The sequence below is a fragment of the Puntigrus tetrazona genome, chromosome 5 (genome assembly GCF_018831695.1).
Source record: "Puntigrus tetrazona isolate hp1 chromosome 5, ASM1883169v1, whole genome shotgun sequence".
Classification (NCBI taxonomy): Eukaryota; Metazoa; Chordata; class Actinopteri; order Cypriniformes; family Cyprinidae; genus Puntigrus; species Puntigrus tetrazona.
This window is the reverse complement of record NC_056703.1, coordinates 1779646-1796495: the sequence shown is the minus strand read 5'-3', so window position 1 is coordinate 1796495 and position 16850 is coordinate 1779646. Positions and strand designations below refer to the sequence as shown.

Here is a 16850-nt window from a genome sequence, read left to right as displayed (position 1 = left end):
TTCATGCGTTTATGCGTTTAGTCAGGAGTTCGTATAAAAAATACAATCCCACCAATATTTGTTGTCAACCAATTTATTCAATTTAAAAAAAACGCAACAAGATGATTGTATAAAAAATAGAGTTATTTGTTCACACAACAGCAACTACCGAAAAGATCAAACAGCTTGGAGTCTTTCAACAATTTAGGTTGAAAATGCTGAAAAGAGGAAGAACCTAAATGTGTTACAGAAACAGAAGCGAGCTAGGTCACAGTGACTTCATCAGCTGCCATTAAAAGCATATATGCACGTGTATATGTGTTAAAAAGACAAATCCCTCAGGCCTTGACAGCGTTTGCCCTGAAATAAAAGCACACAGAGAAAACCATTAGTTAAAGCCTGCTTGTGAAAAGATGTCGCACTTTTATTCGACCTGAAATGAATTGTTCTAATAGTTCTTATTATAACGGCTTGAAATGCATTTTAGCTGCGCATAATATTATGCAACATGCACGAGTCCTCGTTGTTGGTGGTCGGCTCAAAAATTTGCCCTGTGAGGATGTTTTGTCTTGTGGTTTCACAGCTGAACAGTTTGTGGTTTTACATGAGTAATACTACAACATCCAGATCGTGATCTACGACGTATAAACAATGTAGTGAGTCAGATGTGAACAAGAAAAGAGAAAGTGAGCCAAAAATGACGAGCCGTTGTTGCAAGCAGCTTTACGTCATCCGACACTACAGAAGATGACTAAGGGAACAAAACTGAGACGGATCCGAGGTCAGTTACGTACGTGGAATTTGATTTCTTTGCACTTCTTCAATCTGGTGTCCAGAAACTTGACTGTGTCTTTAACCCATTCCTCCTCCGCTGCAGGTGGGGCGCAAAGCCTCAAAGCCTTCCTTGTCATGAATCTGAAAGAGATATGATTTCTGCACGTTATTCGACTAGAACCGCAGACAATTCGAGCATTGTGCGTCGAGGGCAATTGGAATTCCCCATTAAACAGGCTCTCTCACATCTGCTCTGTATGAAAGTCTGGCCGTAAATAGTTTAATTCACTCCCACACACACGAGCCGGGCCAGTAGCTTGCTTTGGAGAATATACTTACACGACAGCATCTCGGGGGCAGCCGTCGACTCTGAATTGCTTCCGGTAAGTGAGGAGGACTTGTTTAGGGATGACTTTGTGGCTAACTGTCAGGCAGCAGTCCAGTGCCAAGTCCGCCTGAGCCTCTGAGAGAGATACAAAAGAGGAAATGTAAAAATAAAGGATAAGAGACGAGGGATGGAAGTACAGGAAAACGGAAAAAAAAATATGTACATTTATTCTTTTGTTTTTTTGTAAAAAAGGCATTTGAATCAAATGTAACATTTTTTTATATTATATACACATATAGACATTTAAAAAAGTGTTATATTAGTTATCATATTACATTATATTTATTCTATTAAACAATTAAGTGTATATATTTAATATATTTTATTCATTAATATTATAATAAATTATTAAATCAATTATCATATTTTTAATTTGTAAATAAAAGAATGTGTATGTTATAATATATGTTTGTTTAAATATACATAAATAAACAAACCGCCTGATCTGGTGGGATGACTCAAAGTTTCAGTGCATTTAAATGATTTGATTTTAGTTAATCAGAAAAATTATTAAAAGATTACCGGAATTGTTGAGCTGTGTGACACGCCTGCTATCATATATAATGTACAGATAGATCGCATAGATAAAGCGGATGAAGGAAGAAAACACAAATTACCTGCCGGATCGCTGTGGAGGACGAGTGCCAAGGCACAGAGAATCACACTCAGCACAGACACGTGGGATAAAGCCATGATGACCGCCAGACGAGACGAGATGAGACGAGATGAGATGAGATGATGGAGTCTGTCTTGCTGAAGCAGCTTGAGGGTCTGTGTCTCTTCTCTGACTCTCTCCTCTCACTGCTCCATCGCCACCCTGCTTTAAAGGACAGTCTTAAGTTTCATTATTACACAGTTATTTATCATAGTCCCTCCCCTGTCCTGTCAAATGAGCAAATGTCAGAGCAGCAGGGGTTGCGACCCGGACGAAGGATTTTTTTTTTTTTTTTTTTTTGGAGGGCTGAATTTACAGCACAATGCATCGCATTCTGCGTATCTGTTCCCCGCTCTCTTTTTCTCATCTTCATTTGAACCCACATGTAAACTCTCGCATACTCTTTCACTCAAATGTTTCGATATGCCTGAGATAAACCAACATTCGATCGGCTAGATGACTACTGTTAATGTTTATCAGATGTCGCAAAGTTAATTATTATTGGTGCATGTGTGTGACTGGAAAGCACACAGTGAATTCTGTTTATTGTGCGGACTTGAATGTAGAAGCGGGTGTTAGAAAGTTCTGTTTGATGTCTTTAATTACAGATCGACTGAATATTAATGAGTTATTTGATTGAATGCTTAAATGTGTAGCACTTAGAAATCTAGACCAAACCTAAAAATATCGTGCGTGTAAACATGCCTTTATATGCAGCACCGGCATTGTGCATTTGAATAAGACAGGAAAGTCCCTGCAATTTCAGGTGACACACAGTCTTTTTATGTGTGCCGCATATCGAGGGTCATCAAGCAGTAGACATCACAAACATCTGACTGTGACATCAATCTTGTGTATAAACATTCGGTATCATTATTACCTGCCGTGCGGAAATTTACAGGCGTCTTTCTTAGAGTCAGTACTTTTAAAACCGTTGGCCGGCGTCAATTAGAATTATGTTAAAAAATTATGTCACAAAGGTTTTCTTGTTTTTTTTTTCAAACAAATGCTATTTTTTTGAGCTTCCAAAGAATCCTCACAAAAAATGCTTCACGGTTTATAAATGTTAAGTCACACAATTGTTTTCAACATTGATAATACAAAAAAAAAAAGCATATCAGCAGATTATGTGATTTCTGAAAGATCATGTGACAACGAACACTGGAGATATAATGCTGGAAATTCAGCTTTGCATCATATGAATAAACGATATTAATATATTCAGAAAGAAAATTTTAACTTGTAAAATATTAAAGCTTTTACTGTATTTTTTATTCAAATAAATGCAGCAACGAGCATGAGAGGTTTCTGTAAAGAATACATAAAAAAAAAAAAAAATCTTACTGAACCGTATTACTGTAAACATCCATTGTTTGTTTGTGCTTAGTGGTTGGGGACCACCGCTTTAGATGAAATAATTGCTTTGCACAGGATTTTAACAAAATGAATTTATTTGAAAATTATTCTCAGAAAACATTCCGCTCACAGCAAACTATTCTCCATACATTAACAGACTTTCTAAAAATACATGCACAGCTTACAGGACGATTCATGCAAATGTATGATAATCATAATTGCTACAGTAAAACAATACAAACACAGACAAATAGCATATCTGCTTTTAACCATTTACAAAGTCTGGCCACCACGCATTCCCCAGATCTGCATGGTTTCCAAAGTACTTTGCAAATAACTTTTTAAAAAACACCGTTCATGGCAGCTCATGATTCACGATCACTTCCTGTCTTTAAGTGTCGTCTAGTGCATTTACAGGATCATCGGGGTCAGCTCCCATCTGTGAAGAAAACAAAACCAGAAGTTTTAGTTATCGAGAGCCAAAAAAAGGTTTCAAGGAATAAGAACTGCTTAACCTCCGCTAAATGTCTGCTTTAGTTTTGAAGATGTCTGTGATGAACTAACGAGAGCAGAACTAAGAGCTTGAAGAGGGGAAGTTTTTAGTACCTGTGTTCCTATTGAGAAGCTGTCTTCTTCTTCTCTAAGTGTGTGATGATCTTGGTAATCCAGGAGTTTTTTTCTGGTGGAGCACACAGTTTCTTGTCCTTTTTTGTGATGAACCTATGGGAACAGAAAGGAGGAAACATGCATTAATACAGAATCAAAGCCAAAAGCTTCCTAAAGGCTGTTGCGTTTCAGTGAAGTTAAAACAACCCGCTTCTTAAAAGACCATTTTATTAATCCAAGCGCATTTTTCTAGTATAAAGAACCTTTTTTAGTTTCATTGATGTTAAAGTTTCTTCGTGGTTCTCCACAGAAGCCAATAAAGAAGCGGAGCTGGAACTTACACAGTGGCTGGAATGGCACAACCACTTTCTGTGGTTTGGTGAAAGTAAGATACAACGATCTGCATTGGAATACGAGTGTCCTTGGTGGTCAGACAGCAATCCACAGCTGTGTCTGAAAAAGCTAAGAATGAAAGAATTAGCCACGCTTCACACAGGAAACCCCTCCACTCTATATGCATTCGACCCCATGCAAAAGCAAAACTTGGCTTGTTTCTGAGACTTTCTGGACTTACGGGAACTTGCTCCCACAGTTACTATAACTAAACAAAAGCAATAAAATAGAAATGGCAAGCCAGAGATGGCACTTTACTGTTTTCAATCGTGAGCTGCAGCCAGAATTCACGATAAGTTTCAGTTTGAAATACTGCAGGATGCTTCTGAGAAGCTGCAGGATGTGTTCCATGTTTCTTACCTTCAGTTTTGCTCCAGAGGACTGCAGCAGTGACCAGGAGAGTTATTGTTGCGGTCTGCATTCTTGTCTTTGTGTTTGGTCACCACAAGATCATCAGACAATTGTGCACAGGTGTGATATGCAGGTATCAGGTGCAGGTATTTATACACAAAAAATTATCACACTTTCACTTTCAAACCAAGGTTTACCGTACTTGCTCCTCCCCTATCTTGTAAATACATCAGTTTCACTTCTATTCATCCTTTTTTTCTTTCCTCTATTCCCGTAGAATTGTCAGCAAGGGTGCATGACCTGATAATTTATATAGCGGCTCTGGACAACTGGACCGACCTCTCTGAGAAATATTTGTGTTTTTTTATTTACAGAGTTGCATAACGATTTGACGCTCACAACTTTCATTTTCAATAAAGAAACTGTCAAAATGATTTGATCTGATTTCTTTAGCTTTTTTTTTATTTTGCAATGAATATTTTTATATTCATGCGCTTAGCGATTTGAGCAAATTGAAATAATGTGCAATTTTTTTGCATGTGCATATGACAATATTATAGATTGCATTATCTGCATATCTTTCTAGTCCCAAATGTAGGCCACTGTATTTCAATTTAGTGTCCACTAAAATTTATATTTATCCCACTTAAAAATAAATTTTCCCAAATTTGTGTAACATTTCTTTAGCGGGGTAATAAATAATATGCATAATCTAGACCTTTTTAAAATTTCCTGTTCAACAAAAGCGTGTTTAAAGCATGATCCAAACATGTCATTATCTTAATAATGAACAGTTTGAATGTCTTTTGATATCAGAGATCTTGGAACAGATCCAAGGGTGTGTGCTTTTCCATGAAGCAACATCAAGATCATAACTATTGTAAATAGACTAAGGGGAAACGTGCATATACAATGCAACACTGACCTGAGCTCAACTGCTAAATGAAAAGGTATTTTTATTTGGTTAATTTTCAAAAGCACTACCCTCCACCCATATATGCACTGCTTAGTTTCGTTTTTTTTAAAAAAGCACTTGGCACAACTTTAACGTTTACCGCTCTGACTTACCATAGCTTTCCAAAAACAACATATTATGAGTCTATTCTCAACAATATAGCAACATTGAGTCTATTTATGCTAATAACCTATCATATTAAAAAAAAAATGCTATGAAGTAAAAAAAAAAAAAGAATTTTGAAAAGCAGTGCTAAAATCACGATATAATGATGTACCATAATATTTTACATTTCTATTTTAGAATCTTTTCACAATGATTTTACACTTTATTTACAGCAAAACACACCACAGCTGTTTAAAAGGGTCACATAATGCCTATTATCCACAAGTTGATATGATTCTTTACGGTCTTAATGAAAAGTCTGTAATATAGTTTGGTTAAAATTTTTCATTCGTCGAGTTTTTACCCTGTCAAAAACAGCTCTTTTCAAAACAAGCAGTTTTGTGATATTCTCCCTTAAATGTTAATCAGCTCTGCTGACCCTGCCTCTACTTAGCGACTTTGTCACTAGATTTAGCAACTTTTCAGACCCCCGTGGTGGCATTTTTTTTTACAGAGTCTTAGCTAGTCTTTGTGATTGAGCGGTATTGCCGCCCGAGCGCAAGTTCTTGTTTTCCCAGCGCACACACCTCTCTCTGTGTCTGCTTTGTTCAGCGAGCAATTGAGAAGAGCAGAGCCTTCAGTTAAAATAGATATTCAGTTGCTATTTGACATGCAAATATAGCTAAAATCTAAATCACGAAGAGGCAATATAATACAATCCAATGATGCAATGGACAAGCAAATTACCGTATGACTTTCAAATTAGATTTGGCAGTTTATTAGGAAAGGTGAATTACAAAAATTCATTAAAATACCTAGTACTCATTTCATCTGTAGGTGAAGCTGGATCACATGCAAACAGATGCATTTAGGCAGATAGGGGTTGCATTCCCTTTGGAACCAAACGTAGGTTTTCGGAAGTAAAAAACTACTGCTATGTTCATCATTACATCCAACAACAAAACACCTAGATCATACCAAGGAGTCATTCTTGTATGTCAGACTGGGGACAGATGTAAGACGCCAGTCCAGTGTGTGCTGAAACACTACTGTCCATCAAATTATCGTGGAAGGGGATTTGAGATTGGCGATTGACAAAGAGGTAAAGATATTAGTAGATTAAAAAGTGCTGCCACACTGCCAACACACATTTCAGTTTAAACAACTTGAAAAAGTGCACGTGGCATGATACAATCATCAAAGGCATAATGAAATTTTCAGCGTAAAACATTCTGTGGTTTTATTCCTTCTCAGGCCACAATGAGCCCAAACAGTAGTGTTTGCCATCAAATGAGCAGAAGAGAATATTGCAGAATAGCTCACTTCCCGTAAACTGAAGAGTTGTTATCTAAAGAAAAACAATCAGATGTTATTTTTCAAAAAGAAAAAAGCTCTTGACTACACTTCAAAAGTCCATCAGGCTTGTGTTTTGCTTTGGTCAGAGTCCACATTGTAACCTTAAAAGGAATATTTGGTCTCACGTTAAAATGGCAACTAACTGGGAGTCAATTTTCAAGGTCTGCAGCAATAAACATTAAGTGGGACAATATTGACTTTTCTTTAAACTAATATGCAAATTTGCTCACGTGACTTAAAACATTTAAAAATAAAGGGAAGTAATATCCTGTCTTAATCAGATTATGTGCAGTATTTGTGCTAATTTATTCATTTTTGACTTGTTTTACCCAGGATGTGTACCGCTATGCTATACGATCACTTTTTCCAAAGGATTTAAATTATTTTAAACAATTTTAACAATTTTAAACAATTGCTATTGCAAAAGTATGGACCTGATGAAGCCAAATTGTGACCTTTGCACCGACAGGTCACATTTTTGACCCAGTGTTGTGGAGCACAAATGTGGGAACATAGTTGAAAAGGCCCCTATTCATAAAACACAAGTAGAAAAAAATTCTGGTGCACGTTTCATAAATCCAAAAGATTTTACATACAAACTATTTACACAGAAATTCATTGTTTCGTATCAACAGATTATGGCCTTGGTGGGTTTTCAGCTTTGGGATGTTGGAGGAAGTGGTAAGATTTCCAGTAATCTCGGAGCAATAAAGCCAACAATGAACACTCACAAACCGCTAAGGCTGACAGAAAACTCCTATATTGAATTTGCTGAGAAAGCCTTGAACTTCAGGCATGAAATATTGATTTAAAGTGACCTCATAACGTGGAAAGAAAGAGGGTGTTGAGTAAAACTAATTTAGTGGGCGCGATATAAAAATACTTTTAAAATAGTTTCAAGTGTTCCAGAGAGCTACAAGCCAATAACCGTCACCGCATTGCTTTGAGGAAGTGTAGCAGTTTATGTTTAGTTGTTTGTGAATTTCTGAGCGAAAACTGTTTCTACACCAAATCTTTTCGGTGTGATTATAAACCATTGCATTTAAGCTCGATCCATAATATAAGACTTCTCTTGGAGATTATATTATTATTATATGTGATTAAGATGACAGTAACCAGTAAAACAATTTACTGCCTTTCTTTGAATTTGAGGCTAAAAGGTGTCTGACCTACTTTGCTACATTGGTGCTCTAAGGCTCATCTTTAAGATTTTAAGCTTTAGGAGCAATAATTGACCTAGTTACAAGTCCAAAACTGCACAAAGCAGGTTATTACTGCAAGGAAGTGAAAATACAGCTCAATTAAGTTAGATCATATGCATCAATCCTATATTTTGACAGATGTTTTATTCGCAACTGCATTCCTATCTTTACGTGTCCGTGTCTTATTGAATGACTCGTTCGAGTTAAAGACTCTCACTAAAGTGACTCATCTTGGAATTTAAAGCGTTAGTTTTACCTAACAATCATGGATTATTAGCAAAAGCAAAATTCAAAAGTCTTAAATGCTATAAACAGCAAAAGTGGAAACAAGACAGTTAGCGTTTCCCATCTGCAACAGCCCATCTTTACCTGAAATTGCTGGAGGGGAAGCAAGTCTGATCAAGTCGTTTCAGTCATGTGCTTTACAGGAAATCATGGGAGCGTGCAAACCCACTTTATATCTGTCCTTGATCTGGGAATCATGTTGGCAATAAAGTAGGGGCTCCTGTGAACAAACAAATACACTCACAACTTCACATGCACACACAGATAACTCTTGATGTACAGTCTCCTTGCAAACGTCGTTCTGTAAATCATTTCAGCTCTGTGCGCATGTCACTGACAGCACATCTGACGTGCAAAACCGAACCGAATGAAATCTTTCGATAACACGCCAAAAGACCAGCTTCTCCTGGGGTGTTTTGGCCAAAAGTTCTGTCTCTACCAAAACACCTTAGCAGAACTCACGACCACTGGCTAACAAGGGTTTCGAGAAACACACACCCGGTTGGCACACCAACAAACCATGTTTAGCTGATTCTTTTTTTTTTTTTTTTTTTTTTTTTTGATAGGAACAGTCCAGTGATGGCACAAGAACTGCGCTGTATTATGAAAATAATATAGTTTAAAAGAAATACTTAAGCGCAAACTAAATGCAATTTTTAATTTTGCATGACATCAGTTGTTTGCCAATGGTTCTACTGCAGTGAATGGGTGCCGTCAGAATGATAAAAACGTCGTTATAATCACCACACCACTCCAGATCATTAATTAACATCTTGTGAAGAAATTTGTTTTAACATCAAACCAGCACTTCTGACAAAAATACAAGTAATCCATAATAACAGTCTTGTTCTCCTCCTAATTTTAAGTAAAACAAAACAATTTAATGATTTATTTGTTTTCAAAAACATGTAAAACAGGCATAAGAGATTTATTGATTGATTAAAGTGGTGTAGATTAGTAGATTAGGTGTTTTTTTGTTTGTTTTTTTTTCTTATCATCTATCATTGACATTGATGTATAGGTGCTGGTCATATAATTAAAATATCATCAAAAATGTGATTTATTTCACTCATTCCATTTAAAAAGTTAAACTTGTATACTATATTGATTCATTACACAAACATATTTCAAATGTTTATTTCTTTTAATTATAACTGACAACTAATGAAAATCCCAAATTCAGGACCTTAGAAAATTAGAATATTACTCAAGACCAATACGAAGGAAGGATTTTTAAAATGAATTACTGCAGCAGTGCGGCGTGGCATGGAGTCGATCAGTCTGTGGAACTGCTCAGGTGTTATGATAGTGGCCTTCAGCTCTTCTGCATTGTTGGGACTGGCACATCACATCTTCACAACACCCCATAGAGTTTCAATGGGAATTCCACTATTCCCTGAATTCCAAAGGAAACGCTACATTTACTTATACCAGAAAACATAACTTTGGACCACTCAGCAACAGTCCAGACCTTTGTCTTTAGCCCAGGCGTGACGCTTCGGAGTCTGTTGTTCAGGAGCGTCTTGACACGAGGAAAGCGACAGCTGAAACCCATGTCTTGCATACATGCGTGCGTGGTGCTTCTTGAAGCACCGAGTCCAGCTACAGTCCACTTTTTGGGAATCTCTCCCACATTTTTTGAATGGGTTTGTTTCGCAATCCTCTCCTTTTCGCCTCTCTATTAATGTGCTTGGGAAAGCTCTGCGAACAGCCAGCCTCTTTTGCAATGACCTTGTGTCTTGCCCTCCTTGTTCAAGGTGCCAGTGAGTTGTGTTTTTTTTTTTTTTTGGTATCAAGTCAGCAGCTTTCCCGACAATTGTGTAACCAACAGAACTAGACTGATAGACCATTTAAAGGCCTTTGCAGGTGTTTTGAGTTCATTCGCTGATTACAGTGTGGCACCAGTATTCAATATTTAACCTTTTCACAATATTCAGATTTTCCGAGATGCAGAATTTGTGGTTTTCATTAGCTGTCAGTTATAATCATCAAAATTAAAAGAAATAAACATTTGAAATCTATCGGTCTGTATGTGATGAATGAATATAATGTACAAGCTTCGCTATTTGAGTGGAATTAGCGAAATAAATCAACTTTCTGTTGATATTCTAATTATATGACCTGCACCTGTATAAAGCCCTACTAGCTAAAAAGGCCTAGAGTGCTTTTCTGGTCTTGGCTAGTCTCCCAGCCTACTTAAACTGGACCGCTGAATGATTTCCAGATAAAACCAGATAAGACCAGGGCCTTCGTTTATGTCCCAAGTAATTCTTCTTCTTTTGTTTCGTGGCGGTTTGGCAAGCCGACGTAAAAGTCGCCAAATAATTAAAATCTGCATCAAATAGCCACTTAGCATTATTTCTAACTCTGGAGTGACATCGCGCGGTCGTTAAAGTAGTGCGCGACTAGAAATCCGGAAAACGCACTTCCTTGTCAAGGACGTTGGTTGCATGTTGCATGTCTCTGCCGGCACACCTTTCATTCCGAAGTTTACTGTAACCGTTATATTTATTCGTTAGCGTAGTTTAAGACATTTTCTAGATAGGTAAATAATAAAGGCTAGCTAAATTATGGCTCGATTAATCAGTGGGCAATCAATTCCATTCACAGTATAATAAATGGCATTTTTGTTTCGTTTTGTAATGGAAAGTACCCACGGGTGCTGACCCGAGATCATTGTGCGCGCTCCCTTCTCGTCCGCTGTGTGGGTCGTGCGCGAAAACTAAATCTGATCCCAGATCATCCGAAGTTTTAAAAAAGCAGACAAGCTCATGATTCCATAGCTGCGCCGCGCGGTGCATTCTGGTAGCAGTTGAAAGATTCAAGATGGCGGCGAGCAGGAGACTACACAAGGTAGACGTCTAAACCTCATACTTTTTATGTCGCAGATAAAGAAAAAACGCATACGACGACGCGATGGGGGTTTAAACATAAAGTTTAGCTCGCGGAAAAGACGATTCGATCGCTCGTTGAAGCCTGATCGGCATTGGTACGAGCGGTTCTCTCACTCGATGACTCGGCTCGCTTCGCGTTTCCAAACATGAAGGAGGAAAAGCGCCGGTGGAGGCCGCGGGACTCCAGAGCGGGGTTTTGGGGTCGAAATCGGGTAGATAGAGGGTCAAACGACACGTTTGAGTGGGCTTCGGTGTTTAATCAAGTCCTTTCATTCATTGACAGCGAGTAAATGACAGGAATGTAACGCGCAGGAGTCCAACGCGATGAGTTCCGTCACAGCGGATTCGGTTGATTCAAACCGATCTGAATCATCCGAATACAATAACTATAAATTAACTGGCTGTTTTAAGAACCAGCGTGTGTTTTCAACCGAACGATGCCGTCTTAAGCCCGCTGCAGTGACGTTAGACGTGACTCATAGACTCCAAACGTGTTACATATAAGCTGAAATCGCCGTCCTTTTTACGTTTTAAGCTCGAAATACCACAAATAATAGGAATGCTTCTTTAAAAAGGTCGGTTTACTGAGTCCCGGGTGGTTAGCTGTAGTAACGCCCTTGTTAAAAAACGAAACTAAGTGCGTTCACAACAAGCTTTCGCTTTATAAACTTCCGTCTTGTCGAAATCACCTCATTCACAACACGTAAAAAACTAGCTTTATCCACCCATGCTAGTCTTTTTTTGAGGCTAGCCTCTCTGAATTCACGTTTAGTTGATGTTTTGGGGTGTTTGTGTACAGTTAGTGGACTTATTGTATGTCACTGTGACAGTGACCGAGTTTACTTCCTTGTTAGATAAGAATGGCTGTAAATGTCAATCAGCTCCCAGTGGCAATAGAAGGAAATGGGTAATCCTAAACATTTTTTTTTAAATTTAATACAGTAAGGATATTGCCGCATTACTTTAACGTTGGTTGTAAATTTATACGGTGACTTAAAAATAGTTTTACCTCGTTTATCAACAGGATAAGTGACATTAATCAAGGTTTCAAAGTAAAAAGGAGTTGCAGACTAGATAGTGAACTTAACCCACGTTAGAGCGATGGTTATTGGATACGAAGCTGCACGATTTTCAAACGGTTAAGGTGTGGTTTGTTGTTGTTTTAATGCACTGGCACTTCAGGTCAGTTATTTACAGTAAGCTGCTGAGGAAGGGGTAATATCTCCTACTCGTTAGGTCAAGATCTGACTCGCATTACTTTTGGGAATGATGCCCGTGATGAAGACACACAGGAGGTTTTGGCTGGTGTTGTAAACTGTTATTCTTAATTCATTTGCGCGCGCTTTGGTATTCTCCCATCAATGGCAAGTGTGCTCTTAGGGGAGACTTTTTAGTAAGTTTTTTTTTTTGACAAGTAGAAGTTGCAAACCCACAAAAATATCATCTAACGCATCCTTGTTTCTAACCCTTTTTATCAGGAGCTTGAAGAAATCCGCAAATCTGGGATGAAAAACTTCCGTAACATTCAAGTCGATGAATCAAACATATTGACATGGCAAGGTCTCATTGTTCCAGTAAGTATTTATTAAATGCTCATACGTTTTTTTTTTTTTATTAATTATTGACATGGGCGCGCCATTAAAGCATATCTTCATTTCTATTTTGTTTAAACCATTTTTCTTTTTTAGCATTGCAATCATAATTTTGCAAATACTGAGAATATAAGTGAATTCGATTTTTGTGAGTTTTAATATACTGTTGATGAATGTAAAGCAGCATAGCTTTTATTTTTTGTAGTTTTGTAGCAAAAAGCTTGGCCACCTCTGTACAAAACAATAGTTAACTTTTATTTTAAATATATTATAACAAATTCTTGTGCATTTTAGAGCTAGACGGTATCCATGCATTTCATAATGCAGTCAATATTTGATCTCATTCGCACACATTCACGCTTCTGTCCTGATCTCGATATCGATTCGTTTTGTAATTGTATACATTATAGTCTGAGCCGCGCTCACCTCATTTAACTTGTTCTCCCGCAGGACAACCCTCCGTACGACAAAGGGGCGTTCAGGATCGAGATCATCTTCCCTGCAGAATACCCTTTCAAGCCACCCAAGATCACATTCAAAACAAAGATCTACCACCCCAACATTGACGAGAAGGGACAGGTCTGCTTGCCTGTCATTAGTGCAGAGAACTGGAAACCAGCCACCAAAACTGACCAAGGTGAGATGCGCTGCAGTTGTCGCAGTATTCCTGAAAGTGCCACATGAGTCAGACTGCTAAAGCTCGGTTGATCCTAGCACATAAACGCTCTCGGCCCGGTCACAACTTCATTATATAAAAATCATGAATTGTGATGATGTTTGTGTTGACTAGCCATCTGTTTATGTAGTAGGCAACACCCTTTTTTTATTCAAATCATTTGACTACCAAAACAAGACTTTGATTAATCTTCTTTTTTCTTTTTTTTTGTATTCTGGTTTTTGTAAAGATAAAGCCATATAACTGTCTCTGACTAAATTATAGGAACGACTTAATGCTGAAATATAACTATATATCAGTAGAAATCTGGAAATACACTGGCATTCAAAAGTTCAGGGACAGTAAGTTTTTTGTATTTATATTTAAGAAATTATTACTTTTATTCACTAAAGTGACATTTAAGGGGTCATATTACTTTTATTCACTAAAGTGACATTTAAGGGGTCATTCTGCCAAAAAGAACATTATTTTGTGTATTTGGTGTAATGCAATGTGTTTAATGCGGTTTAAGTTTCAAAAAACACATTATTTTCCACATACTGTATTATTGGTTCTCCTCTAAGCCCCGCCTTTCAAAACGGGTCGATTTGTACAAAGTTGCTCTGATAGGCCAGCTATCCAGTACGTTGTGATTGGCTGAGAACCGCAAGCGTTGCTAGCCCCTTACTAAAATGAGATGCTGTGTCCCTTACTGATTATCATGAATTTGTCATGGCAGTCTTTTTACGCATCGCATCGAGATTTGCATTTGTGATCAGAAAAATGACAAACAAGCGCTACTGCTCAAAAGTCACAGCTGAATAGAAAACGTAGCTAACTTAAAAGTCAGAAGCGCCAGACTGTCCTTGCAAAGTTGGAATTGCTTCACTTCATGGTCTCCGTGCTCAGCCAGCATGGGCTGCTCTGCAGGTTTTAGGAATCAGGAGGCACAAAGAAAGCGGTTTCATTTTCACAACGAAAACGGAGCTTCTCTAGAACATGGCGCCTGCAACGACACTACAGCGAGATTAAGAGCTCCTCCTTCTTTCTTTGCACGAACATTTAAGCAGTCCTAATAAAATAAACCCACACTGTAGTGTAGAAAAGTGGGGGCGTATTTAAACGAGACGTTTTAGGGAGTGTGGACATGTAATAACACGGTCAAGAATATTACTTTGGTTTCGAGACTATAATATATAATTAAAAACATGTAAATATTTTTTAAACATGCTGTATGTGTATGCCTTTATATACATTAAATATACACAGTATGCACTCTAAAACTTATTTTGGATTAATCATTGGACGGCACTAAAATAACTCGAACTAAAATAAACATAAATAAAAAGGCTACACGTAAATCCATAACAAAAATATTTTTTATTAAATAAAATCTATAACAGTATCTCTAGAATAGCAAAATAGCATTTAAGAGTATATAAACTATACTATAGTTATTATTTAATGTGGAGTTCATTAGAATTGTAAGAAATAAGAATATATATGTATATTTTTAGCAAACTCTTAATATATATATATTTTTGCTGTTGTAAGCAATGCTAACATACATTCTTTTCCCTTTTCTTCTTCTAGTAATTCAGTCGCTCATTGCCCTGGTGAACGACCCACAGCCAGAACACCCTCTGAGGGCCGACCTAGCAGAAGAATACTCAAAAGACCGTAAAAAATTCTTTAAGAATGCAGAAGAGTTTACAAAGAAACACGGCGAAAAGCGGCCAGTGGACTAACAATACCAGACAAGTGTGTAGCCCCAGACCCCTCCTACTCCTCTGATCCTCTTCCCCTCGCTCTACTACCTTCCTCCCAACACCCAAACGATATCCTCTCTCCTTCCCTCCCGCTTTCCCTCCTTCTCCTCTCCTTTCCACGTGTCACTCTAGTCGAGCTGGAGAAGTACAGCGCAGCTGCAGCCTCCGTCTTGAAGCAGGACGCCGAGAGGACATCCGATCTGAGTTTCTGGTGTTAGCTTGAGGCCCTTACTAACTTTCTACTATGTTGTTTATTTTTTTTTTTCCTTTCTCAACTTTGAAAGCATCAAAAATATTTGGTTAGAGGATAACTTAAGACAAAGAAGTTGGAAATTGTACAGGGCGTTTCAGTAACGAATGCTGTTTGACCCTTTTGTAATGAGAAAATGAAATCATTGCATTATTACACAAAACTTTCAAAAATTACTTTTTGGAAGTGACGCTTCATTCAAAAACAAAGATGGATTGTAATTTATCATGTACATTTATTATTATTATTATGTTGTTGTTGTTCCCTCTTCTTACATTTTTGCTCGTTGATTTTCACAAAAACGAAAAAGGAGGCGTTGAGGAGGAATGGAGGTTTCGCAGCGACGACGACCGATTATTTCATATAACCTTTTTACTTTCACTGCACTTGTCGGGTTGCACGGTATGTCTAAAGAAAAGGCAACTTTCAGCCCTTTACCAAGCCTCGAATCGGCAAAACCACTGTAAAGTCAGTAACGAAAGGAGCCGGTATTGCTATGACATACGTTTTTTTTGTTTCACAAAAAAAAAAAAAAAAGGAAGGATGAAAACAGCGCTCTTTGTGTGAGTGAACATAATTTTCCATGATGATCACTAATTTTAAACATCTCTTTTAACATGTTTCATAGGAAATTCTTGTATATTGTTGATCATTTGGGTTTAATCATGGAAAACGGCCCCTAGATTTACAGAGATGTACGCTACTGAGAATTATTATTCTTCCCATTTTCTCCCAACACAGAATAAAACACAGTAGTTGACCGTGAGTTTTCTAGAACATTCTCTACAGTTTCTTTAAAGGATGTCATTCAGTCGAATTCCGTTTTTATAACGCAGGCTCTCTTTAGGCTTTCTCAAGTACAAAATCATTTTTGCTTGCGCGTTTAGGTCTTTTGCAGAAATGCCTTGTTGAAAACTTATTTTCATGCAGTATCAGACTTTAAAAACGCTCTACATTTTTATAGCGAAATAAAAAAAGGAAGACCGAGTGATGTTAGATTTAAACATTGGCTAAATTCTCTTTGGATCTGGTTAGGGTTGTCATTTCGAAATCGACTAATTAAAGAGGTTTTCTGGGGTGACCCGGTTTAAAACGGCATTATGGATTGGTGTGATAAATCAAATCTGAACTTGAGCATTTAGTGATTGTTTAACTTCAATATATTAGCGTTAGTGAACTATATATTTATGAGGACTACTACTTAAACTTCGAACTGTTGCTTCAATTACAGCTTATTCTGAAATGCCATTAATAGCCTGAATAAACCTACGTGCTATAAACATGT

General features: G+C 37.5%; 3 protein-coding genes across 3 annotated transcripts; 1 reads left to right on the top strand and 2 right to left on the bottom strand.

Moving 5' to 3' along the window:
- Positions 1–57: 57 nt before the first annotated feature.
- On the bottom strand, positions 58–1962 carry ccl19a.1 (chemokine (C-C motif) ligand 19a, tandem duplicate 1). The gene is made up of 4 exons (XM_043240535.1): positions 1759–1962; positions 1093–1216; positions 774–894; positions 58–339 (listed from the first exon to the last, which is right to left on the bottom strand). Exons 1-4 carry the CDS (start codon positions 1832–1834, stop codon positions 301–303), a joined length of 360 nt encoding a protein of 119 aa, XP_043096470.1. The 5' UTR covers positions 1835–1962; the 3' UTR covers positions 58–300.
- A 1267-nt stretch (positions 1963–3229) lies between these two features.
- Positions 3230–4668, bottom strand: ccl19a.2 (chemokine (C-C motif) ligand 19a, tandem duplicate 2). The gene is made up of 4 exons (XM_043240536.1): positions 4512–4668; positions 4100–4220; positions 3759–3872; positions 3230–3591 (listed from the first exon to the last, which is right to left on the bottom strand). The coding sequence occupies exons 1-3, from the start codon at positions 4570–4572 to the stop codon at positions 3767–3769; spliced, it is 288 nt and encodes a 95-aa protein (XP_043096471.1). The 5' UTR covers positions 4573–4668; the 3' UTR covers positions 3230–3591; positions 3759–3766.
- A 6438-nt stretch (positions 4669–11106) lies between these two features.
- Positions 11107–16331, top strand: ube2l3b (ubiquitin-conjugating enzyme E2L 3b). The gene is made up of 4 exons (XM_043239640.1): positions 11107–11258; positions 12778–12873; positions 13342–13528; positions 15140–16331. Exons 1-4 carry the CDS (start codon positions 11232–11234, stop codon positions 15292–15294), a joined length of 465 nt encoding a protein of 154 aa, XP_043095575.1. The 5' UTR covers positions 11107–11231; the 3' UTR covers positions 15295–16331.
- The last annotated feature ends 519 nt before the right edge of the window (positions 16332–16850 follow it).